This window comes from Mastomys coucha, unplaced genomic scaffold (genome assembly GCF_008632895.1).
Source record: "Mastomys coucha isolate ucsf_1 unplaced genomic scaffold, UCSF_Mcou_1 pScaffold20, whole genome shotgun sequence".
Classification (NCBI taxonomy): domain Eukaryota; kingdom Metazoa; phylum Chordata; class Mammalia; order Rodentia; family Muridae; genus Mastomys; species Mastomys coucha.
The window spans coordinates 77,611,641-77,636,805 of record NW_022196903.1 but is presented as its reverse complement, the minus strand read 5'-3'; the positions used below and the strand labels follow the sequence as shown (position 1 = coordinate 77,636,805).

The following is a 25,165-nucleotide window of genomic DNA, read 5'->3' as shown; positions in this document are numbered from 1 at the left end:
TTCTTTGTATAGCCCTGGCTGCCCTGGAACTCACTCTGTAGACCAGGCTGGCCTTGAACTCGGAAACCCACCTGCCTCTGCCTCCCAAGTGCTGGGATTAAAGGCATGTGCCACCAGTGCCCAGCACTGCAACCGTTAATCTTATGGAGGCATTTTTAAAACTAAAGCTCATTCCTCTCAGATGACTTTAGTTTGTGTCAAGTTGACATAAAACTATCCAGCACATTAGCCTAGGATGGATATCCAAGTGCTGGACCAAGGGACAGCGTCAAAAGGAAGTGGAGAGCAGAGGGAGAGAGCAGCAAGCATCCACTGACCACCTAGTTCACCAAGTACTCCCAGCATTGTCTAATTCAGTCCTCAACTGAATTAGTAAGGTGGACAGCCTCATTCTCATTTAACAGGTGGGAGAAAGTGAGCTTTGGTGAGCTATCCAAGGCCAATTAGAACTCCAACTGGCACTGACAAGCCATTCACACAGACTATGCAGCTCAAATGAGCCCTCACTTCCTACCCCAAGGGGCAAGAAGAATGGCTGGCCAACAACAACAACCAGGTAGGGCAACAGCCAGCAGATGGCTCAGCTCAGAAGAGTCACTGCTGAGATGTGGTCAGTGGTGACCTCCTGGAAGCTCCGAGGTACGAGGTAAAGAAGGGAGCAACTGCAAGACAGGCTTTGGGGAAGGGGCTGGGCTGGAGGCAAGGCTGAGGAGGCACTTAAGGCAGCGGGCGGCACTGGGAGCAACCAGAAGCAAACGACTGGCTTCCTGGCCACTAGGAATAGCTGCATACAGAGAAGGTATCTATCCCATGAGGTGCACACTGTGTTCTGATCATCTGGCCACAGCCATGACCAAAGCCACCTAGGGCTGAGGCCACTGGGGAAGGGCTGGAGGCCATCTTAGAAGCCAGGAAGGATTCTTAAAAGAGACCAGCCCCAGTAAGCAATAAAGTCTTGAATATACACATAAACATACACAAGCATGTGTGCGCACGCGCACACACACACAGGGACCTTAATTTACTGCTACTACTTCTTCCTTCTCCTCCTCCTCCTTCTCGTCCTCATCCTCCTCCTCCCCCTCCCCCTCCCCCTCCCCTCCTCCTCCTCCTCCTCTTCCTCCTGTTCCTCCTCCTCCTCCTCCTCCTTCTTCTCCTAACTACATCTTATGCCAAGGCTGTTCTCATACTCATTGTGTAGCCAAGGATGACCTTGAACTCCCAGTCCTCCTGCCTCTACCTCCCAAGTGCTAGGATTACAGGCAAGTGCTACCACACTTTGTTTTTCTAGTTTATTCCAACCCTACGTTCCAGCACCCCACCCCCCAAGCAAGCCTCCTAGACTCACTGCATGGGATCTGGAGGGTTTGGAGGGAACTGAAGAAAAGGAAGGTTATTTTACTCAAATACTCCTTCCAGAACAGGACTGGATGGGGAGATCAGGGGACTCTGAAGAAAGGCCTTGTATTGGGAAAATCCTACGGTGACCCCAGCAGAAAGAATACTCACTTTCAGAAAGATGGTCTGCAGTTTCCCACAGTTCCTGCCGCAGTAGCTAGGGCCCCGCCGGGAGAAGAGGACTTCATGGGTGGGCACCCGTTGGTAGGCCACACGCTTGTCACCCTGAAGCATCCAGATGATGATATCCGGCAGGCTGTTCTGGGGCTGGAGAGGGGGTGGTGGTCAAGGTGGGGATGGTGACATGTACGGATGGAGTCGTGCCTGATCTCTGACTCAAAGGACACAGGTCTTGCCTCGCTCACTCAGCTCCTGTCCCACACTGCCCACTCAGGGCCCTGCCTTTGGCCCTCAGCTTAGAGAGGAACACCCACAAATGTCTCTGAAATGCCCATGCCTTTCTGGGAAGATGTTCCTACACAGAGCAGGAAAGATGTGGTCTACTACCTCCTTCTTCCTCCTGCTGACCCAGGATCCTAAGGTCTACAGGCGTAGAGGAGTAGATACCACCCAACAGGGGCTCCTCACCACCTTCCCAGGGCTCTCCAGAGAGACTTGGGGGTAGGAGCTGAGAGGATGTGGAGGAGGGCTCTCCCTTGCCCTTGCCCTCTCTCAGCCACAGTACAAATTCTATGAAGAGGGTAGGATCAGGAGCAAGGGTCCAGTGGCTGCCAGTCAGCAGTCCAGGGGACTGTCCCCACCATTATGAGGATATACCCAGGGAACTGGTCATGTGCCTATCACCCTGCCCAGGCAAACTCTAAGGTTTATCACCTCTCTCCAGGCAGCTTTTCCCACTTCTCTTCTAAAGCCCTCTGTTCCTGACACCATCTCCCTGTACATGCCCAGGTACCATCCCGTCTCATCTCCCATATTTCCTACAGACAGGAACTAGTGGGCCAGAAGGAGTCAGGTCCTAGGGGAACAGTCTTCGTCATGAGACTTAGAGCCAGACACTCTGGATTCTGGGACCAGCCTTACTCTAGCATCTTTCAATAGGCTAGGGCCTAGAGCATCTACTGTGTTAGACTCTGCGTTGGACACCGTAACACCCAGTATTAGTATGCTGTTGTACCCTGCAAATGGGCACACTTCAGCTCAGAAGGTTAAGCGACCTGCCCCCAAGGTCACCTAGCAACAGACCCAGGAATGTATCACAGTGTAAACATTTAGTCTACATTCCAGGAGGCAGGAAGGCTGAAGCAAGGTCCCACAGGATCCACTACCTCCTCGGCCAGGGCGCGGAGATGCAGAAGCCAGTCCTCAGCCTGCTCCAGAGCAGTGGGGAGTTCACTGTGGCCAAGTTTCAAGGCCAGAGCAGCTTCTTTGATCTGGCTCAGGTGACGGGTACGTAGCCGGAACAGGTACTGATCAAGGTGGGTGGCAGAAGGTATTTCATGGCTGTCACACAGGGGCTGGCTATGAGAGACAGATGGAATGCACTTGTTCACCAGGGCTCCACACCCCACAGAGGCAGGTGCATGTATACCCACTGCCAGCCTACTGGGTGCTCACCTCAGCATGACCTGCCTGCTCCAGGAAGCCTTCCTCACAGAACCTGGTCCTTCTACTCCTACTCTGAGACATGCCTCCTTATTCCCAGGCTATTTGGGGGGGGGGGGGGGGGGGGATAATCCTCAACCTCCAGTCCTGTGGGTTCTTTTGTATGAGTACTCCCCACCCCATCCCACCCCACCGACTGCAAGCTCTCAGAAGACCTAGAAGGTCTCTTTCCCACCCCCTTGTGTAGTCTAGGGCAGAGGGCAGAGGCTAAGTTGTCTCATACTGAAATAAATCCCCTTCTGTGTTGGGCGCACACTCTCTCCAAGAAGGAAATTTATGGACCCCTGACTAGCTACTGCAGACGCTGTGGGGAGGCCAGCAGCCATGAATACAGAAGCATCCACCCTGGCTGCCCCTGCGTCGGCCCTCCCAGAATCCTGAGCTTTGGAAAGCCTTCTGAGCACAGCTAGGGTACCCGCGGCCCTCAAATAACAGTGCTGAAGCCCAAGTGAGGAGTTAAGTTAAACTCCATCATGTGTGGGGGCAAAGATCTCTGGTCCCGGACTCATTACACGGGAGCTCTCCAAAAGCCCCATAGAAGCTCCACAGCAGCCCAGGACTGGACGTGCACACCCAAGGGAAATGCTAGAAAAGAATGGGCGAACTCCATCCAGTTCTCCCTCCCCGAGCAGGACCCTCCAGCTGGCCCAGCCCTTGCCCTCAAACAGGACATTCGTCAATGCTGAGCCAGGCCTGCTCTGCGCTGCAGCCCCCGCCCCCTCCCCGCAGCGTCTGGACTCCGGGCTCCCGGCTGATTTATTTTTTCTGCCAATTTCCCCGAGCTATGCAGAACCAATTACCGCCGGAGCGCCGCGGCACCGCTCTGGCAGGCCCTCGGCGCGCTGCGTCTTTCCTGTTATTTTTTTTAATTGAATTTTTAGGGTGGGGGGAGCGGGTGCGCGAGCTCCATCTCGGGGAAACTTAAGCCCCGGGGCCCGTCTCAGGTCACGTACTGCACACCCTGTGGTAATATAATATTTACTGCCCCGAGGGTGCCGCGGACAGCAGCCCCGGGCCGGCGGCAGCAGCGGGCGGAGCCCGTGCGTGGTGGGTGAGGGGCCCTGGCGCAGAGTGGAGCAGAGAAGCCCAGCCAAGGTCAAAAGCTACAGAGGACCCTCCAGCAGACCACCCAACCAAGACTCCCCAAGACAAGTTCTCACCACTCAAAGATGCCTGGCTCTTTCTCACCCCCCAAGAGAGGTCCAAAAGTTGGGTACAGAAAGGGAATCTGCACCCCTAGCTCTCCCTACAAACGGAAGCTGGCCCATGGCAGGTCTCATTAATGCCGGGAGCAGGCCTGGCTGCTCACCAAGTCACCACCTGTCCCTGAGGACCAAGTTGGTGATTGTAAACCAGGGCCAGTCCCCTGGAGAATGAGCTGGCCTCACTCTTGAGTCCAAAGAGATGACCATCCCCCAGTCTTGCCCTCTCATGAGGGAAAACTGAGGCAGTCTGCCATTTCCCAAGGGAGCAGTCTTAGAGTGTTTCCCAGAAAAAAAAAAAAGTGGCCCTGATCTGCACCTGCAGGGCTGACAGGAACTATTCCTGTGCAGGATGCTAGGAAGGGCTTGTAGCTGCTGGAATGGCATGGTCGCATAAAGTAATGCGCAGAGGCAAAGGATGCATTATGGGATGGGGAGAGTCCATCAAGCCAGCAATGACTCAGAAGGGATGAGAGTTATTAGGCATCCCGTAGGAAAACAGTCCTCTCCAGGTAAAGAAGGGAGGGAAGAAGGGAGGGAAGGAAGGAAGGAAGGGAGGGAAGGAGGGAGGGAGGGAGGGAGAGAAGGAAGGAAGGAAGGAAGGAAGGAGAAGGGAAGGGAAGGAGGGAGGTAGGAAAGGAGGAAGGAAGGAGGGAGGGAGGGAGGGAAGGAGGGGGGGAGACTGGGCTGGGGAGGGGAGAGGAAATGAAAGCTGTAAGGGTGCTACAGTTTGTGCTATGATCTCTGAAGGTAGTGAACTCATAGATCCAAGAGGAGACAGGAAATGGTGATGGAGTCTGTGGGGCATGTGTGGCCTTAGACACAGCCTGACCCAGGCCAGAAGGATGGGCACATGCAGAGGAGACCCAGTGAGTCCAGAGTTCAGGGAAGAGAGCGTTGGCACATTGGTGTAAGGTGAGAGGCTCAGGGTGAGCTAGGAAAGGGTTCTAGCTGGAGACAATAGGGCTGATAGCAGGTAGTCAGCCTCAGGCAGCATGGCAGCAGCCTCAGGTAGTGCTGGAGGGATGGATCTGGAGTCCCATTCTGATCCACATTAAGTCATGCCATGGATCCTGATCCTGTCAGATATCCTGAGAGGAGGAGAACCAGTTCCCACTCCAGGCTCCTGTCCTGGGACTGATGCCCCACAGAAGCCTGGACATCCTCCTGCCCCCAAGACAGTGACAGAAGAGCCTGGCTTGACAGAGTGTTCCAGATACATCCTCCCTGTGAGGACACTGAAGACAGCCTGGGACCAAGTCCCACAGACACCAATGTCCCAGCACCTCAGATTTACCAGGGATTGGGTCCCACCAGCCCCACAGACGTGCCTGTCCTACCCCACAGTTACCATGAACAATACTGCAGAAATCCATTTTCTGTCAGTCACTGACCAGAAGTGGCATCTCTGGGCACTGGGCAGCACAGCAGCCTTTCTGTAGACACGCCCAAGGCACAGGATGCTCTGAGAAGATGCCTCCCCTCCCTCTGCAGCCCCTGCAAGCTGACTGTGCCCTCCGTACCCCTCCAACACCACACTCCCTCTTCCCCCAGACCAAAGTCAGTTCCCAATGCCTCATCGCATGGCCCCCACTCTGCTTCCATCAGGCTAAACCTCTCAGGGAATGGCCCTGAAGCCCACCCACATGCTGTGGCCACAGCTAGGGAGCCATCCCTGGCCCCATGTCCTATCTACGACAGAGTAGCAGATGGATATTCTTCCACTTGCTTGACATGTGGGTCTGGATGTGTAAATCAATCTCTGTGTGCCTCAGTTTCCTTATTCAGCCCTAAGAGAATGGTATGATCAGAGTTTTATGCTTGATGACTAGAATATACACAAACTTCCCACACAGTGCTTGTCACAAACTCTGTGCTACCCTCTGCTCCCTCCACATCCACCCTCCCCTACTCCACTGCCTTAGCTGCCCGTATCTCAGGTTCACTTTGCAGCCCTGGTCTCCTCTCTTGTCATCCTGAAGCCACAACAAGCATCTGACCCAGGAGTCTCCTTCTTCCTCAGCATACCCAAGTCTGAACTCTCCTTGGCAGAACGCCTCAAGTTTGCCTTGCTAGGAATCACCTGTCCTTGGTAGCCCTGAAGATAGCAGGCATTTTAGGGCTACATGCCTTGGTCTGGGGGTTATCTTCTCCACTTCCAACCTTAACATTTCCACCAGGAACCTCTTTAGGAAGATTGCCTGAGTTCCACTGGCTGCATCTTCTCTGAGTGCCCACAGACCATGTCTCTCGCTCCATATCATACCTAGAGAGCTCAAGTTGTAGCCTTATCAACAGATCTGGGGCTGAGCCTTGTTTCAGGATGGTATGGAGAATGGAGGAATGACCTGTTTAGGGTGGGGCAGGGACAGGGCCATTCCTTTGGGATCACTTCCTAACTGGGGTATGAAAACACCTAGCCACCAGCTCCACACCTCTCATGGTAAGAGCATTTCTCTGATGTCCTTCAACAGTGCTCTCCAACTAGCCTGAGAAAGGAAAAGATAGGGTGAGGGAAGGTGGCTACCTTCATATAGAACCCCAGAGAGTTCAGGAGAGTGGCTATGACCAAGTTTTCATAGCTGAGAAACCAAGGACCCCCGAGGCAGAGCTATTGAAAGCCAGCAGACTGCGGTGAGGGGCAGGTTTCCTGGTCCCTTGCATTTGTCATTATGGTAATCATGGTTCCTTTCACTCAAGTCTCCTCACGGTGCCAGTCCTTGGTTGATTAGATATTATTAAGGAGTCATTCTTCTTCACGTCAAGTTCAACTTCAAAGCTCCCATCGCAACACTACCCCTAGCTCTCCTGAGTATGGAGGAGATGTTGAGGTGAGCCGCCTCCACTGACTTGCAGTCCCTTTCCTCCTCACTCTCAGGCCCCCTTTTCCTGAAGCTGACAATCATCCGTGTGCAGCGAAAGCCTAAACAGAAACCATGGTCCCCGACAACATGGCCTTGGGGGAAGGAGGGGTGCCCCTACCCCAGCTTCTCCTGGAGATTCCATCAGGGAGCTATGAGGTCGGGGATCAGACACACAATGCTTCCCATTCAGGTGAGCCCGTCGCCCGGCCCACAGCTGCTGCTGCTGCTTCGGGGAGATTTATGACCTGTTCTAAACGTCACCTTTTCAACTTCTGGTGCAGGCTCCAGCACCTCTGGGCTCAGCACTGGCCAGACTGCTGGCCAAGCGTGGCTGGGAGACGTGCTTCTGCTCACCACCACACACGAACACTCCTGAGGAGACAGCCTTGGCTGAGCCAGAGAGGCATCTGAAGGTGCCAAGGACCCCCTACCTGCAGTCTGCAAGGAGCTCATCTGTCAACTGAGCCACCAGGGCGTCCACATCCTCGGAGGAACACTGGGCCTTCAGAGCCAAGTGGACTTGCTCCAGGTTAGCTTCCTGAGGAACAAGCAACCCTAAGTCAGAGGTATCACCACAGAGCAGGACCCAACCCCCAGGCCCTGTCACTGAGCCAGAGAGGAATAGATAGTAGGAGCAGGAAAAGGCGAAAGCCAGACTCAATCTGACTCCAGAACCTTCCAGGATGCCCCATGCATCCCATGCCTCAATTCTCAAAGCCAGATCTCCTGTGTCACACATGGACATGAGATGGTCCTTTGCTAACTAGAGATTTTCCACAGCCTGAGTGCATCCCCTCTAACCTGCCACCTCAACACCAGGCCTGATTCCCCCCACAGGGGAGTGGATCTCTCTGAGACAACACTGGTCAGTCTTTTCTGGAATCGCCCACACGGCCAGATCCAGATCTGGCCAGTTTTCCCCAGCAGCCATGCAGCCACCAATGGGCATAAAGACCAGACTCCCAGAGCTAGCTCTCTTGGAGTTTCATCTGATCCCCTTCTCTGGGCTGGAAGGCCAACCTCAAAATAGCCCAAAGCTGCCTCAGTCTCCTAAGTAGCCCTCTCCACACATCAGGGCATATGATGTGTTCCATCCTTGGGGACAAACCCTAGGAAGAAAACTCAGTCCCTGTGGTCTTCTGGTAGAATAATGAGGAGCCCAGAGGACAGCAGGACAGTGACTTTGCCGTTCTCCCACTGGCATTAGCTGCCCACCACCAGCAGCTGGCAATGTCAAGGACACCACCCCTTCCTTGCCTTTCTGCCTCCCTTCCTACTGTGCTCATCAGCCATCCCTAGGTCTCTTCAGCCCTTCCTCCCCCCTGCTGCCCCTCATGCCTACCATGGAGCCACACTCACTTTCCCCACTCGCGTGATGCTCCCTGGAAGGGAGCTTGGAGCCACTGCCTGAACCAGCCAACAGCTTCCCCACATCCTTCTCCCCCCCCCCTTGGCCTGTACCTCTGTCCCTCTCGAGATTCTCCTGCATGCCCTGACTAAACATAAGGCAGCCTAAAGGGGTAGTGGGGTTCCCAGAAGCCTCTCCTCACTGCCAGACAGAATATCCCTCACATTCGAACACTCCACCGCTCTCCCCAGGTTCCCAGCTTTGAACCCCAGATCATTTCTCTCAAAGCACCTCATCTCCCCAAGACAAATGTGCCAAGGCCTGGCAGCCTGAGTTCCACGAGCTCCTCAGAAAGCCATTTTCCTCTTAGGACCATCTCACCCTCCCCTGAGTCTTTGCCAGTCCTCTGTCCTTGTCTCTCACATCCTCCCATTGTCCCCATGGTATCCTCTTGATGCCCCTTGGCTGGTCTCTCCTCCATATTCCACACCTCTCCCTCAGCGGCCATGAAGGCCACCTGGATCTAAGTTTGGAGCCCTGGCTTCTGGCTGGAAGTTTCTGGCACGACCAGAGAACACCAGGCATATCCTGACACTTACGTTCTCACTCAACCCTCTGTCTCTCAGCCATCTCCCACACCCACCTGGGGCATCCCCAGCACCCTTGATACCCCATCTCTACAAGTCCGCACATCCTTCTGGCAGGGCTGGAGACCAGGCACCATGTCTGGACAGGATCCCACTCACCAGCCGGTCAGCAATCCTGAGGAGCTGATTTTGAGTCTCAATTCGATGGCTGATGTCTTCCCAGTATGAGGACAGTACCACCACAGGCTTCACATTGCCCCATGGCAAGTAATAGTAGTGGCATCCTGCAGGAAGGGGAGAGGGTCTGAGCACTGGGCAGGCCCAGGGCAGTGAAACACCGTTCTGCAGAGCATAGAGCTCAGGCCGCAGAGCTTTCAGACCTGGCTCAGCTCGAGAGAGGACTCAAGACAGGAGACAGGACCTGTTCTGCTTTCTCCTTAAAGGCTTGTGGTGTGGCCAGTTGTTCCCAGGATCCAAACAAGGTGCCTGAACACATTTAGAGAGTGGTGGGGGGGGGCCACAGACGGTTCTGGTTCTCACACCAAAATAAGAGGTCTGATAGAATGTCTCTGGAAGACCCAAGTTCACACCGCCAAGGTCTCCAAGCCAAGCCCCAAGGCCCCATGGGATGACGGCAACAGCTCAGGACCAGGGCAACCACAGAACACTGGTGATCAGGCCTGCAGTAATCCAAACTGTGAGGTGCAGTGGGCTCCCCAAGAGGAGTATGAGGGACAACACAAGAATTACAGGAAAGGAACATCCCACAAGGTTTGTTGTGGTTCCCACAGGAGGCAAGGGTTGACGTTTGCCCTATGACCCAGGTCCCCTCCAGCCTCACCCACCATCAAAGACTGCCCGGCTGTACTGGGTGGTGGAGGCCAACGGCAGGCAGGTGGTATCAAACTTGTTTCCGTAGTTCCCAATGCTGACCTCGAACTGGATGGCATCATCCACATCCTGCAGCATTGTGGCTGAGTAGAAGGCAGCAAAGAGGGAATATTTGCGCCTCCGCAGGTACTTCTGCAGGCAGAGTGAGCAGGCCAGAGATCACAGGAGGAGACAAATGAGACCCCCAGCAGTGTGGATCCCATAGACGGCAGGCCCCGCGCCATGGCCAGGACCTAGAAACTCCTTCTGACTGGGCAGAAGGAGCAGCCTCCAGACTTGGTTACTGAATGAGCAAACTCTTTCCAGGTCTGTGCGTTTGCTCACGTTTCCTAATACAATCTGCTCCTCCAAGGTCAGGCTACTCCTTAATCCAATCCAGCGTCAATAGTACCACCAAGTCCACAGAGCAGGGTCTCCCGCAGTGTCCCTCAGGGCACTCTACACCTTATCTGCCCCTTAAAGGGGCTGAAAACTCTCAGTGATCAGTCCCTGCCCAGACACGCACACATGCACACACATCAGGCAGCCCTGCAGTCTGCACAAGGCAGCCTCGGCCATATGCTCATAATGTGTAGCTCGGAGTTGGCCCCTCCGTGCCCAAGGCACAGGGCTGAGACAATGTAAAACAGCTATGTATCCTGACATGAAACAACACAATTTTATTATAGTCACCTCTTTAGAAAGCTGGGGGGAAAGGAACTGAATGGGAGAGGTTTGGATCATGTGAACGGTGATGACAGATAACACTGAGTGCCTACTGTGTGCACACATCAAGTCTCGTCTCACCACCATCTCCTAAGGTAAATGGGACTACAGAAAGGGAAAAATGCATGGCTCTGATATTTCTGGGGCCTTAGATCTTCGAGTGTAAATAATGTTAACAACAGCCACCTTGTAACATGCTGGATTTGAAGACGTGAGTGGTAAATAAATGGTGTCTCACTGACCTCATCGTTAGCTGTATCAAGTTCTGAGTTTCTGCAATACCTTCATCTATCTCCCTTAAACCTCAAAGCATCGCTAGGGTGGGATATCACACTATTCTCCCCTTATCCCTGAGACACAAGGGCCCGAGAAGTGCCACTATAGTAAATGCAGGCCAAAGCTGAAGAAGGCCCTCTACCACGGTACTTAGAGACCTTGTTCCTGTTCCCAAGCCAGAGCACATCCTCACCTCCACGCGCAGGATGTCATCAGCAGGGAGGTCTTCCACCTTCTGCTCACTGTGCTCCACCAGTTTGGTCTCCAGGGACAACAGAACCCTGCCTCGATAAGCCACACCTTCTCCCTGCATGAAAAAGTCATAGTTACGAGCAAAGGGATAAAGGGGCAGGAAAACACAACACATGACAGCATAATATAATTCACCCCTACAGAGTGAAGATAGACCAATCCTTAGGCCCTGTCCAAGGGAATGAAAGCTGAGGGAGATGGGCCTGGGTGTTCTGGAATGCAGAGAGTGAGCGGGTCCAACTGGCCAGGAGAAAGAAGCCAGAGGCCCAAACAGAAGGAAGTGCTCTGAGGGAGGCCCGTGGAATGTCGTCTGGGCCCACACGCTGCCAGGCCAGGCTGGAGAGAGACCCTTAGAGGTTGTGCATGGCTGCTCACCTTTCCTGTGTTGAGCTCTGCATAAGGATCTGGAAAGCCCGTGAACTCTCGGGGACTGCCATAGAGGTTCACATAGCAGGGTCCAAAAGTGGGGAGGAAGCCCAGATTGTCATCCACTGGAAGATACAAGAAGGTATCAGAGAGGTGGCCCTGCAGATCCTTTCAGGGTTCAACCTATCCACCTTCAGATGGGGTCCCATCTCTAGCCCTCAGTTTCCCCCATATGCACCATAAGGGGCCCCTGAACATGTATAACTCATAATACACTAGCAATGACTATAAACGACTCTCCTCTGTCCCTTGAGTCCTCGGTCTGCTGAACTGAGACTATTTATACTATCTCGTTGGTCCTATTTGACAAATGAGGAAACTGAGTCTCAGAGATGTGACTGAGCACAGAATAGCAACGATGCAGCACACTCAGGTGGCCACACACTAGCTGCGACTCAGACCATGGGGGAGAGGAACAGAGGTGGATTCAGAGCCAGGTGACCAGAGAGGCCATGTCCCAGGGACCTTCCCTCCTCACACACACATTTGTTGGAGAAGTTGGAAAATGAATAGAGGATAATCATCCCCTCTCGGCACATGTTCTCTTGACAACGCCATAGCTGCCCTTCCTGGGACAGGACCTCACAGGGTACATTCTGACCCAGCCAAGGCCGGACATTCAGGATGCTCAAGGCAGAGCCATCCTTAATGTCCATCATCAGGACCATCTGGGTGTCTCTGTCCATATAAGGCTAAGCCAGGGCAAGCACGCAGAAAAACAGCCTCCACACAGACCTGAGACCCACTCAGCAGGACATGAGATTGTCCACCCTAAGCCGTGCTACTGAGACAGTGCGGGGCCGTGGGAGAGGCAGGGGCAGCCAGAGCTACCCTGCCTGTCACTTTTCCACATACTTCCTCCTCCAGACCCCAGTGCAGACAGGACTTGGCTTTGGGAAGCAAAGGGGGAGCCTTGGAATGATCAGACTCAGGGGACCGTTAGTGACTTCTTGTCAGTCATCACGATTATGATTTATCTCATGAATTATGCTTCAAGCATTTCTCACTCCCCTGGCCACCTCCAGATTCCCCAGATGCCTCACAACCCCCCTGGCCTACTATGCCCCCCCCCATGTTGGAAGCATCAGCTGAGGCACGAAGCTTAGGAAGGGTCTGGGAGTTCTAGAGGAAACTGGCCTTAAAGCATCACAAGTAATTCGTGTCAGTTACCCAGTGGCTGCGACTTGCCAGTGGTCAACTCAGAGACCTGGCTGTGGCTCAGTCCCCTTCATGCAAGTCAGAAAATTCCCCTCCAGCAGAAACCCCAATGTCCCATCCCCTCGTGGATCCCTAGGTGACAGCAACGTACGGTCAGTGGCTTGTGGATTCTTGAGTACACCTGCAGGCTCCTCTGAAGCATAAAGAAATGGAAGAGGGGTTAGGATGGGTGCGGCTGGGTGGAGAATGGTTACATGAAAAGGAGTCTGGACGGAGAGCTGGCTGAAGGGCTCTGTGAATGTACAACAAAGGAAGGCACACACCCTGCCCCCCAACTCCAACCAGACAGCCTTCTGCACCTCTGTGACGGGAACTTCCATCCAATATACTCAAGAAGCAACACACAGGAGAAAATGTACTTTTTCTTCATTATATAAAGGTAGATTAGGAGGAATGGTGCAGAGAAAGAAACATGAAAAGGGAAACACGAAAGAGCCATTGTAGACAAGGGAATACCTTGGGCTCCAACCCCAAGCTTCAGACTGACACTTGGGCCCAGCACAGTGAGCCAAAGCCATTTAAGGCACAACATCTCCACTTAGTGGGTATTTCTAATATTGCCACAGACAGCAACATACTATTTTCTCTACATGAGCCACCTGGGTCTGGCTCCTACCATCAGCCACTTCCAATGAAGATAAGAGACAAATGCTAGCATATGCACATAAGTATATACATGCATAGTCGTTAAGATAAACATATTAAGAATATTCTAATCATTTTATTTTCCCACAGATTCATGATAATTGCTAGGAACTGCCAGAGGATATCCAACGAACAGTCTATAGGTCACATGCAGCCGATAACAGCCTATCATGCTCCAGTGTCACTCAAAATAAGTATGTGTATTCTCTTATAACTCTCAGGATATGGCTTGAACATCCTGGATTTAATGTGGCCCAAAACAATTCTTCATCCATGGTGGCCCAGAGAATCTAGGTTCGGACAGCTCTTGAAGGCTCACAGAAAGGAGTGTGAAGCATGAATAAGCCACAAATATGGTAGTCTAGAGGTAAAGGCAGGGATGGAGAATTGAGGCCAGAGACCTAAAGAGGACAAGATCCTAGGCTGGCCTTCAGATCTCTGCAGCCAGGTCTCGACCACCAATGCTAGCTGGCAAGAATCAGTGTGTCAAAGAGTGTACCTTGTGAAATTGTTCTTATCTACAGGAACTGAGCTGGGACCCGGCATAGGAGAGTTCTCAGCTTGGAAGAGTAGCATACACAGACGCAGCTGTGGTCCCCAGATTCTACTTTAAGCTCCTCCCAGATGATGCTTAGCAGGAGGAGCCTGTTATCTTGGACCAGTGAAAGCAGAGTGGACCCCTGTGTTCTTCTCACCAGGGACTGGCTTTTAAACTGGTAGCCGGTCAGAGACAGTTACCTACCAGTCCCACCAGCAAGCTAACTATCTGCCGGTGGTGGCTGGAATTGCACAGGCCTCCTCGTTCATTTGTAGATTCATTCATTTAGGAACCATAAGCAGATATGACCATGGGCATTGACTCGTTCCTGCTGACGTCTTAGGCTAGTGCTTCCCAACTTGAGAACAGGTCACAAGTCTCTGATGTGGAGGTTCACCCCAGGTTCTCGCCCCTGTGTCTGCAGACAGCTCATAAAGTCAAGGGCAGGGAGAGCAAAGAAGCCACCCAACACAAAGCCGCTATTTAGTCCTGGTCGTCTTTCTGCCAAAACACAAGTGTTCCGCTGTGTTTTCCCTGAGCCTGGAGAGTTGGGTCCAAGGAAGCCCCAAGTCCCAGATGAACACGCCTAGCTTTTTACTGTGAGAGCGAAGCCCAGCTCCCTCACCTGGAGGAACTGGAAGGGACAGAGCAGGCTGCCAGCCACAAGTCACAGCTCAGTAGGCAGTCCCCGGGGACACGCGTGTACCCTGGAGAAGCCAAGCCATTACCTTCAGCCACCCTTGCCAGCTCCCAAGGCTCGGCAGAGCCCCAAGCCCACGGCTTTGGCTGCCTGACACCCGCCCGGGCTGGGCAGGAGGGAAAAGGGGAGGCTGCTGGGAAATTCACTGTCATCCAAAATCCAAAGACAACTTTGGTTTTCCCAGTGCTGTTCTGCAGCACACTGTCCATATGGGTGAAGGCGTCAAAGATGTCTGCAAGTATCACAGGTCCCATGAGCTTCCTACCTTTCAAAAGAACTGCCACAGCTAAGAGGGCATACTCCTTAAAAAACAAAATAAAATAAAAATAACAAAGTCTTCCCTTAATACATTGGTGTACAGGGTCCAAAGAATACGTCAGTGTGCCCAGGCAAACTGCAGGCAGGAGTGCTTAAGAGGTTAGTGTTAGGTCTTGTCCTTCCTGGGGTCAAAAAAAAAAAAACAAGATCACAAAAACAAAACTCCAGGTTGAACCAAATCATCAGGAAGCTCAAGACAGAAAGAAGTGGTTTTGACTGATTGGTGGTTGTTGCTGCTGCTGCTTTGAGATACAGTCTCAATGAGTTAGCCCCATGGGTCTTTTACTCACTATATAACCAGGATGACCTCAAACTTCTGATCCCTTTGCCTCTACCATTCAAGTGCTGTGCTACCAGACAACACATACTACCACATCCTGCTTATATGGTGCTGGAAGTGGAACCCAGGGCTTCTGCATGCTGGGCAAGCACTCCACTAACATATAGTAGTACAGTTTGTATCGTGTTTTGGGAGAAACAAGAAAACAAGGTAGTATGCCTCCATCAACACAATAAGAAGAAATACAAAAGAGAGGATAGAAAAGTGGCAGGGATGTAGCCCAAGCAGGACTTTGAGGCTGGGGAAAGAAACTTAGCCAGAAGCAAAGGAAGTGACAACTTTCAGGCCAGACAAAAACCTGAGAAAGGGACCCAGCTCTACCGGAAGGGACCTCAGAGTACTCAGGAAGTCCCAAAGAATAACCCAATTTGATCCATAAATTTAGCTCTGTTGTCATATTGATCTGGCTATTATGCTGCACATTCCAGAAGTCATCAGCTAGTTACAAGAACAATCTATGGTCCAGCCCTTGACCTGATCATTGAGCACACTGCCTTGCTCATGACTTGAGCGCCATCTAGTGACCACGGAGACAACTTTCTCACCTCATTAAAACCAATGTGCTAGGAGGCTGGATATATGGCACAGTGGTGGGTGCTTGGCAAGCATGCTGAGGCCCTAAATTTAATTCCCAGTACAATAAGTGAATAAATAAATAAACTACACAATAAAATTAAGAAATACCTATGTAATAAAAAGGATACATCAAAAATAAAGGCTGGTGGGGCTGGGGGGGAAAGCCTAAACTCTCATCAGATGGCTTTACAGAGGCACAGCTGTATCATATCAGTAACTTCTCCCAAAAACACTCAAAAATGCCATACTGTGCCTTGACCATCACCAGTTCCTGTATTCACAGACAGAGACAGTCTGAAAACTTGGGACATACAGGTTAGCCAGAACTGCCTCATTTTTACCCACATAAACACTGTCCCCAACTCCCACTGCTACCTGTAGGTGCAAAGCAGCAGTTCACCAAACCCTGTAGCCAGCTCATTATGTGGAGGGGGTACACTCTGGGACAGAGTCCTCACACCTGAGAAGGTAAGACACTCCCTGATAGTATACCTTCCAGAAGTATGTCTGTACATGTTGGATTGCCCAAAGTCTCATTGATGGGGTCAGAATGGCAGATCAATGCTAGGCATTGAAAGGAGTGCACCAAAAAGATCACTGGATAAGTCTCAACCTTGGTGTGTATTTGAGATTTTCTGTTACTAGCCTTTGGGACTGAGGATATAACTCGACTGGTATAGTACCTGCCTAGCATGCATGAAACCCTATCAATTTCCCGTACTACATAAATCAGGCATGGTAGCATATGCCTGTAATCCCAGCACTTGGGGGAGTGGAGACAGGGGGATCAGAAATTAAAGGTCATTCTAGGCTTGATCTCACACAGGAAAATCAAGACCAGTTTGAGATTACAAGAGACCTACCTTTAAAAAAAAAAAAAAGTGCCAAGTGTGCAGTATATACCTTTAAGCCAGGCACTTGAGCCAGAGGCGGGCAGAGCTCTATGCATTCAAGGCCAGCACTTCCTCCAACCATTGTACACCGGACACCAGAAAAGCTGCAAGTTCTAGGCCAGCCAGGGCTACATATTGTGACTCCATCTCAAAAAAAATTTTTTTTATTTTAAAAAAATGTTTCAGAGGAGTTAAAAAAGAGGGGATGAGAGACCAGTGGGGAGGAGGCACATGAACCAGCAAAGCTGCAGAGGGTCAGAGATAATGGATGCCCTTCCCCGCCTATGCAAACACCTCTACAGAGCATGCCGCAATAGAAAGTGAATGGCATTGAGAGAGGGAGGGGACTATCAAGCAGGCTATGCTAAGCACGAAAGCCTCCATCTTAGAAGGGGGCACACATTCATAAGGTTCAGAAGAGCTTTCATCTGAATGCTACAAGAAACAGTTTGGAGTTCTCAAGTTCAGGCAAGTTTTGGGATAACTTCTGTGGTGAGATGGATCAGAGCAAAGAGGACCAGAATTGACACAGGCAAAAAATGATCAGTGGATGATGCTGAAGGTGGGGTGCATGAATACCTACTGCCTCTGACCACTGAATCCCAGACACCAGCAGAGCTGGGGTAATTCACTGGGTCCCTAAGAGAAAGATGATGAGAAGCCCCACTTTGTAGAGAAGAGATTGAGTGATGACTCCCCTGAGTATAAAGAACTTGAGTCCCAGCTGGCTGCAGAGTCAGGGTTCTCAAGACTACCCCATCCTGCCTTCAGCTGTCCGGGGCAGATGCTAAGTGTCATTCAACTCAAGATGCTTATCTCAGATAAAATTCAAGCAAGAATCTACAGATGTCCTGGCTAACCATAGGCTTCTAGCACAATGGTGACCACCCAGCACTATCACGATGTCTCAGTTTGAATGAGCACACTCAGCGATGTTCACACAACAGGATCCCCCAACAAGCTGTTTCTTGGAAGTTACAGAGAAATTCTGTGTGATTCATTCAGAATCTAGTCAGATTCCCACCCAGGAAACTGATCGGACTTTTCTAGCAAATACACCAAAACGAATTCAAAGTGTGTTACATATTCAAGGGGGAAATGGGTTTTAAGAATAAATTTAACTAAAGGTCGCAGGTATAGTTCATTTGGCAGAGTGCTTGTCTAGCGTGCACAAAACTCTATGTTCTTTCACGGCCATCACATACACCAGCTATAATGGTTGTGATGGTTTGTGTATGCTCAGCCCAGGAAGTGGCACTATTAGAAGGTATGGCCCTGTTTGAGTAGCTGTGGCCCTGTTCAAGTAGGTGTGGCCTTGTTGGAGTGGGTGTGGCCTTGATGGAGTAGGTACTGTCACTGTGGGTGTAGGATTTAAGACCTTCATCCTAGCTGCCTGGAAAGCTGTACTCAGCTAGCAGCCTTGAGATGAAGATGTAGAACTCTCATCTCCTCCTGCACCACACCTGCTTGGATGTTGCTGTGTTCCCGCCTTGTTGATAATGGACTGAACCTGTAAGCCAGCCCCAACTAAATGTTATCCTTATAAGAGTTGCCTTGGTCATGATGTCTGTTCACAGCAGTAAAACCCTAAGACAATGGTGCACACTTGTGTCCCAGCACTTCAACACTTGAAAGGTAGCGGCAGAGGCAGAAATCACTGGGAAGGAGGCTCATGAACCACCAAATCTGCAGAGTGGCAGAGATATACAGATGCCCTGCCCTACACACAACGCTCTGGGATCCAGAGTTCAAGGCCATCCTTGCAAACAATAACAAATTCAAGGCCAGTCTGGACTACAGAAGACCCCGACTCAAAAAGAAAAATAAAGCCTAAATAAAACCTAGATGTTTGCCAAATATTTATACATGGCCTATAAAACAGAAACCATATTTTTATTATTTGATAAGAAAACTTTAAAAAAAAAAACACAAGCTGGTTAGAAAATTTGAGCAGAAAATAGTAAAATAAGCCTAAACAGAGTTAATGAATCCAGAACTGAAATCTCTAATAAAGTTTTTTTGTTTTAAAGGCTGAGAGGCTAATTGAGGGGAAAAGAAGAAAATTCAAACACAATAAGGAAGAAAGAAACAGCACAGGTAGAAGAAAGACCCTAAATTCTAAAAAGTCACCGTGAGAAACACTGTACATATATTTTAAAGCCTCCACATAAGGGATGTTTTTTTAGGAAAATATAAATTATCAAAATTGACAAAAGCAAAAATAACAACCTAAAAATAGCAATGATCACAAGAGAAACACCAAAGTTTATAAAGAGCCATCAGTACACCCACTCAGAAAGGGCACCAGGCCCACGTGGTTTTATGGGTGAATAATTTCAAACCCTCAAAAGACTATATTCTATGTTATACAAACTGTTCCCAGATGTTAGAAGACTTTAAATCTTTCCGATTAATTTTACAGAGCCGGTATAACCCAGATACCAAAAGCAAGCACTAATAAGAAGACCAAAAAGACAGAAAACCAAGGGCTGAGCTCAACAGATGCTGTGGAGTTCAGGAAGTGAGAAAGATGACATTCGGAGATGTCAGAAACAGATCAGTTGAGGCGCATTGCTGACATCACTAAAAAACAGACTTGAGGAAGTGATGGTGGTACACTGTCTTACTCACTAAGGAAGAGATTAATAGGCCAGGCAGCATGCAAATTTAATTTCCATCTCTCAGAAAGTGTTCAAACTTGACTAACAAACTATGAGCAAGCTCAAAGTTAGTGCCCACGGTCATAGAGAACAGTAAGAAAAAGACAAACACAGCATCAGAAATACATCCTAGAAGTGTGTATTTGTAGCAGAATAGCTATATTATATATTATGTTATATATTATATTGTATATTGTATGTTATATATACACATACACACCTACGTATACAAAATTCTCTGTTATTTCAGAGTTTTGTTGTAGTTTGGTCTGATCTTTGGGTGAGGGCCTCTTGCAGCCCAGGCTACCCTCTAATTCACCTTGTCACTAAGGATGCTCTTCCTGCATCTACACACATTCCAAGTACTGGGTTTACAGAGTCCAACACCAGTCACATCTCCAGTACTGTCTTAGCCACGTGGAAACAGTGTCATGTCAAGTGTATGGAAGTCGCTGAGCATAACTTAGTTCAGACCTCTTGATGGGCAACTTCAGTACTGACAGAAAGGCTTGAAAGTGCTAGAATCCTCTGCTGGATTTGACTTTAAACATAGATGTGAGACGGCACTCGAGCTGGGGGTGGAGCTCGGCGGTAGAGCACTTGCCTAGCATCTGGGGCACTGAGTTTTACCCCCAACAGTACAAACCTGTTTTTACTTTTATTTCTATTTTTATTTATTTTATTTTATGTTGTGTGTTTCCTGCATGTATGTATGTACACCACATGCAGGCAGGTACCCTCAGAGACTGGAAGGAGGTGTCAAATCCCCTGGAACTAGAGTTACTGGCAGCTGTGAGAATTCTAATGTGGGTGCTGGGAACTGAACCCTGGCCCTCTGCCAGAACAGGATATGTTCTTAACATCTATGCAGTCATTCCAGACCCGTGTTGCTGCTGCTGCCATTGTTGTAACTATGCACAACACGAAACTCAGCTATAAAAAAACATTCATTGCAAAGTTATTTATAAGGAAGAAAATCAGAAGATGCCTGAGTACTCCACATCAACTAGCTCATTCGATTATGTACACTCACAATGAAATATATACTTATCAATATTGGATCCTAAGAAATAGGGATGTAACTCAGTTTGTACACTCAGCTGGAATATACAAGGCCCTGGGTTCAATCCCCAGTACTGTCAAAAAAAAAAGTGTTCTAGAAGAATACTTAATCATAAGAAACTAAGACCTAAGTCTAATATAGCCAAATGACAAGAAGCAATAACCAAACAGCTCATTTTAGTGTGTATAGGTATGTATCGTGTGTGTGTGTGTGTGTGTGTGTGTGTGTGTGTCCCAGATGTCTCAGGATGTTGTTCTTGATTACAGTGATGGACTTAAGGGTAGCTTATAGGTAAATGTCATAGGATTATTTGACTAGACCAATGAAATCCATTACAAAATAGAAATCACCAGGGCAGTCGGAGTCAGTCCAGCACTTAGTGCCCCACCCCACCCCACCCCCGGAATCTCCAGTATGTACCCTAGGGTGTGCAGCACCCTAGGTATCTAAGAGTGAGCTCTCACTGGAATCTCCCTTCAGGCACTCAGATCTTGAGGTATAAGACAGAGTGAGGAGGGACAGGGCAAGCCAGGCGGGAACAGGTGGGACATACCTTCTATTTCTCCTCCAGTGGCAGAGATTTTCGACATACCCAAGTAGGTGGTGGCCACAGTGTCATTGTGAGTGAGGCGGTCCCTAGAACAAGGATGGAAAGAGGGCATGAAAATGAGAGGCAGATATGGGACACAGCCTACTCAAGAAGGAAGTGACCTTAGTGACAGATTTGCCAGGGGTCCAGTCTTCTGCTGAGGCCTGGGAAGCCCATGAAGAGAAGAGACTAGAAAGGAAGTGAGCGTGCTCAAGACACCTCAAGTGGCAACTTGTTCATTTTGACAGCCTTGTACTCTGTATCTGTGGGCTTACACAGAGCCACATGGTTGACAGGGAGGAGACCAGAGGCAGGCAGGATGAGGGGCAGGAGGCCTCTGAGAAAGAGCACTTTCCAAACCCCAAAGGTTAAACCCCAAAGGTTCTGGGAGCCCAAGAAATGCCTAGATCCAGAGGAGTCAGGAAGCCATCTCCGAGGCCACAACAGGGGCCAGTGCTGGCGTGCCATGCCTTGTACAGAGACTTTAGCTGTGGCAGAGTGTGTTCAGCCCTTATCCCACAGGAGCTGCACAACTGATTAGAGACCAAGGACCCTTTAACATCCTCCATGGACTGAGGCATGCAGGCTCTTGTCAGCCAGGGAAGGAGGAACAGAACCAGGGGTGGCGGTGCACACCTGAGAGGATTCCAAGGCTCACTGGCCAGCCAGTCTAGCTTACATCACAAGCTGCAGGATTAATAAGAGATCTTGTCTCAAAAAAAAAAAAAAATAAGGTAAATTGAAGATTTGACATCTGGCCTCCACATGCAGGTATACACATAACCAAAGCCTTTTCTTGGTTTTCCCTGGGGCTCCCTCCCCACCATGAGCACTTTGGCCATGGCAGACTCATCCAGCACCATTCCCAAAGACAAGGCATGCTGATTCATATTCCTTTGACCCTAACCCCATGAGACACCCCAGTCTCTATCTCTTCCTTCCTCTTTGGATTTCCCTGAAAGGGAGTAAGTTTGACGTTTGACATTTCCCTTGGGAAGAATGGGCAGCCTGGCAGGCCAGGTCCAAGTCACAGTTTCTGGTAAGCTGTGTCATGAGAAAGCTTCCTGAGGTGAGCGACACCAATGCCTGGCATCCACGCCTGACATCGCACTCCCTTCTCTTTGTTTCTTCTTGTGCTGACAAGAGTCAAACCCAATGCCTCAAAGACAAGAAAGCTGAAGGTATTTTTAAAACATTGCTAAGCTCACTCCTTTAAAGGCGACTGGGCTTCTGACTTCTGGCCTTATCTAAATAGAAAGGAGAGGAAGAGTGGATAGGGCTTGTTGTTTCCGTGGAGGTGGCTTCTATTGAAGAGGGGTTTTGAAAGTTTGTTTTTTTTTTTTTTAACATCTATGTGTGTTTGCCTGAACAAGTTTATGATGTAGCTGCCCACAGAGGCAAAAACGAACAAACATAAAAAGGTGTTGAATCTTCTGGAACTGGAGTTACAGGCAATCATGAGTTGCACATAGTGGGTGCTGGGAACTGAGCCTTAATCCTTTGCAAGAGCAGGAAGTCCTCCTAACCACTGAGCCATCTCCTCAGCCCTGAGGAATTTATGTTCTTTAGTGAAAAAGGAATTCTTAAAGACTCGAATGAAAGTTTAAGTTACGGAGCCACATAGACTGTATCCTGTTTCCAAGATTCAGGTGACAGGAGACGTTCATCTGTGTGTTATAAGAAGGACTTTCTGGCTAGGAACTTCCAGCCGCGGCATGCTTCCTGGCCAAGAGCTGGGTTTGGGGGTTTAGGGCTTTTGGAAAACAGTGAGTCTCAAAATAGACTCACAATAAAAGTGCCACTTCAACCCAAGCCAGAGATGCAGCCACCAGATTCCGTAATGTGTTTGGATTGTACAGTATGCCGATAGCTTTGACACAACTCCAAGGGAGTCAGGCCAGGCACAGCCACAATCCATGGGGCTAACCGCACCCACACACATCCACACAGATGTATGCACGCACACACATGCACACCAGGGCGTCCCAGTCCACACAGCACAGTCATTTCCAGCTGACATGCAGAGATGGCTCTGGGAGTGCAAAGTGTACCTTTCCACCAAACCGCTTCCCCTTCCCCGAGGCTCATACCAGCCGTGGTGGACCTCGGGACCTCTCCCTGTCCCCTGCCCACACTTCTCTCCCTCTAATTCTCTCAATCTGTTTTCTTTAGGCCGGGGGAACTGGCACACACTTTAATGGCTCTGTGGCCTGGGGTTTTTCCCCTGGTCTCTCATTATCCTCCTAGTTGGGGGTGCCGTGGGCCTACAACTAAAGGAGAGCGGCCAGGAGCCACATGACCAGCACTTCTGGGGGCAGAAAAAGGACAGCTTGCTCTTTGTGGAAACCCTAGTGTTTCAGAGCTCATGGAGCTTGGGCCCTGCTGTCCCCTCAAGTGTGAGAAAGGCCGCCACCTCGCTGCTGCTGTGAAAGACAGAATGGCCGGGCAAAGAACACCAGCTCCAGCTGGCATTTACGTTGGTCTTCTGAACTGTCACTGCAGACAGCTCATTTGATCTTTCCTCCCCAGCTCCTCGGTGAAGTACTAACGTGCCACCTTGTCAAGGGTCAGATAAACCCATACACATGGAAAGTGCTCCCTGGACACAGCCCTGGGCTGCAAGCTGTTATTCACTGAGTGGTAAGATTTCTAAGACACAGGCTGGGCAGTGGTGGCACACGCCTTTAATCCTAGCACTTGGGAGGCAGAGGCAGGCGGATTTCTGAGTTTGAGGCCAGCCTGGTCTACAGAGTGAGTTCCAGGACAGCCAGGGCTACACAGAGAGACCCTGTCTCGAAAAAAAAAAAAAAAAAGATTCTAAAACAGTCACAGGCTGCTGTCCTGACCTGCTTGACACCTGCAATGGTGACCTCTGTTCAGGAAATGCAACCCCCATTTCCAGCTGGAGGAGGGATCTCTTCTTTCATTCTATCCCACAGGGACACAGCAGCTGGCCTAGCTTCCATACCTCGTATGTGACCCTTATCAATGCAACTCCTCAGGAAGCCCCCGGAGACGGGCTCCTCACTGCCCCTGGCTGTGCCCTCCTTATCTTCTGTCAGTACAGCATCTCAGCTCCAGGTTCCCCTATAACTGCCCACAGCTCTCATATCCTGCCTCGATACATGCACCCCATGTCACAGCAGCAGCCCAGATGCCCGAAACAACAGGCCCGAGAGCCCCTGGAGACACCCCTTCAAGGACCCAGCACTCACCAGTCCATGACACGAATCCTCATCTTTTCACACATAGAGGGAAACTGGGGGAGGAAAGAGAACTAGGTGAGACCAGAGTTTTAAAAGGAAGCAGCCTAGACAATGACCAGAAGTCAAGGATGCCAGCAGGATTCAGGGACCACAAAGTGCCGAGTCCTCCGAAGGACCACTCACCATCGCAGGCAATGTGATGTTCTGGTTCCACTGAGGGTTAGCCGTCTTCTCCAGGATCTTGCTGCAGAGCTAGGAGACACAAAGGATTGGGGCATGGAACTCTATGTGGAATCTGAGCTTTGTGGCAACCATATAACCCAGAAGCCATCCTCTGCCACACTAGCTGCTCTTTGAGCTCGCCCTGAAACCCTAGGTCTCAGATGCAGGGACTCTCTGCAGAGACAAGGCTCAATGGAAGATCAGATCCAGAATGGGGTGGCTGGTGCAAATGCCACAGCCCTATTGCCCTAAACCCACAGCTCTAGACAAAGACATCCCAACCCTACCTCCCATTAAGGCCAGGTGCCTAGGCCCACAAACCAGCACCCACATAGAATTCAGTGGAGATACGAACCCCATATGGCACTGAAAGCTGGGGACATGGTGGTAGACTACTCACCCAACATGAAAAGACCCTACATTCAATTCCCAGAAGGGCAAAAGAAGGAAAGGGAGGAAGGAGGAAGAAAGGGAGGAAGAAGGAAGGAAGGAAGGAAGGAAGGAAAGAAGGGAGGGAGGGAGGGAAGGAGGAAGGTGGGAGGAAGGAGGGAGGGAAGGAAGAAGGGAGGAAGGAAGGAAGGGAGGGAGAATGGGAGGGAGGGAGGAAGGAAAGAAGGGAAGAAAG

The 25,165-nt window shown here is 50.4% G+C and overlaps 1 protein-coding gene across 16 annotated transcripts in view; it reads right to left on the bottom strand.

Moving 5' to 3' along the window:
• The window catches only part of Dysf (dysferlin), a 201,473-nt gene that overhangs the window by 101,272 nt on the left and 75,036 nt on the right, over nt 1-25,165 (bottom strand). For 8 of the 16 annotated variants that reach the window (XM_031382343.1, XM_031382347.1, XM_031382349.1 and 5 more), the window contains 11 exons: nt 24,502-24,570; nt 24,328-24,371; nt 21,077-21,159; nt 12,882-12,923; nt 11,522-11,637; nt 11,088-11,201; nt 9,868-10,045; nt 9,182-9,306; nt 7,519-7,625; nt 2,685-2,877; nt 1,510-1,665 (listed from right to left, as the gene is read on the bottom strand). In XM_031382343.1, coding sequence (XP_031238203.1) covers nt 1,510-1,665; nt 2,685-2,877; nt 7,519-7,625; nt 9,182-9,306; nt 9,868-10,045; nt 11,088-11,201; nt 11,522-11,637; nt 12,882-12,923; nt 21,077-21,159; nt 24,328-24,371; nt 24,502-24,570 — 1,227 coding nt within the window. The remainder of the gene's footprint in view (nt 1-1,509; nt 1,666-2,684; nt 2,878-7,518; nt 7,626-9,181; nt 9,307-9,867; nt 10,046-11,087; nt 11,202-11,521; nt 11,638-12,881; nt 12,924-21,076; nt 21,160-24,327; nt 24,372-24,501; nt 24,571-25,165) is intronic. The other 8 variants (XM_031382351.1, XM_031382345.1, XM_031382353.1 and 5 more) reach the window with 1 other exon arrangement.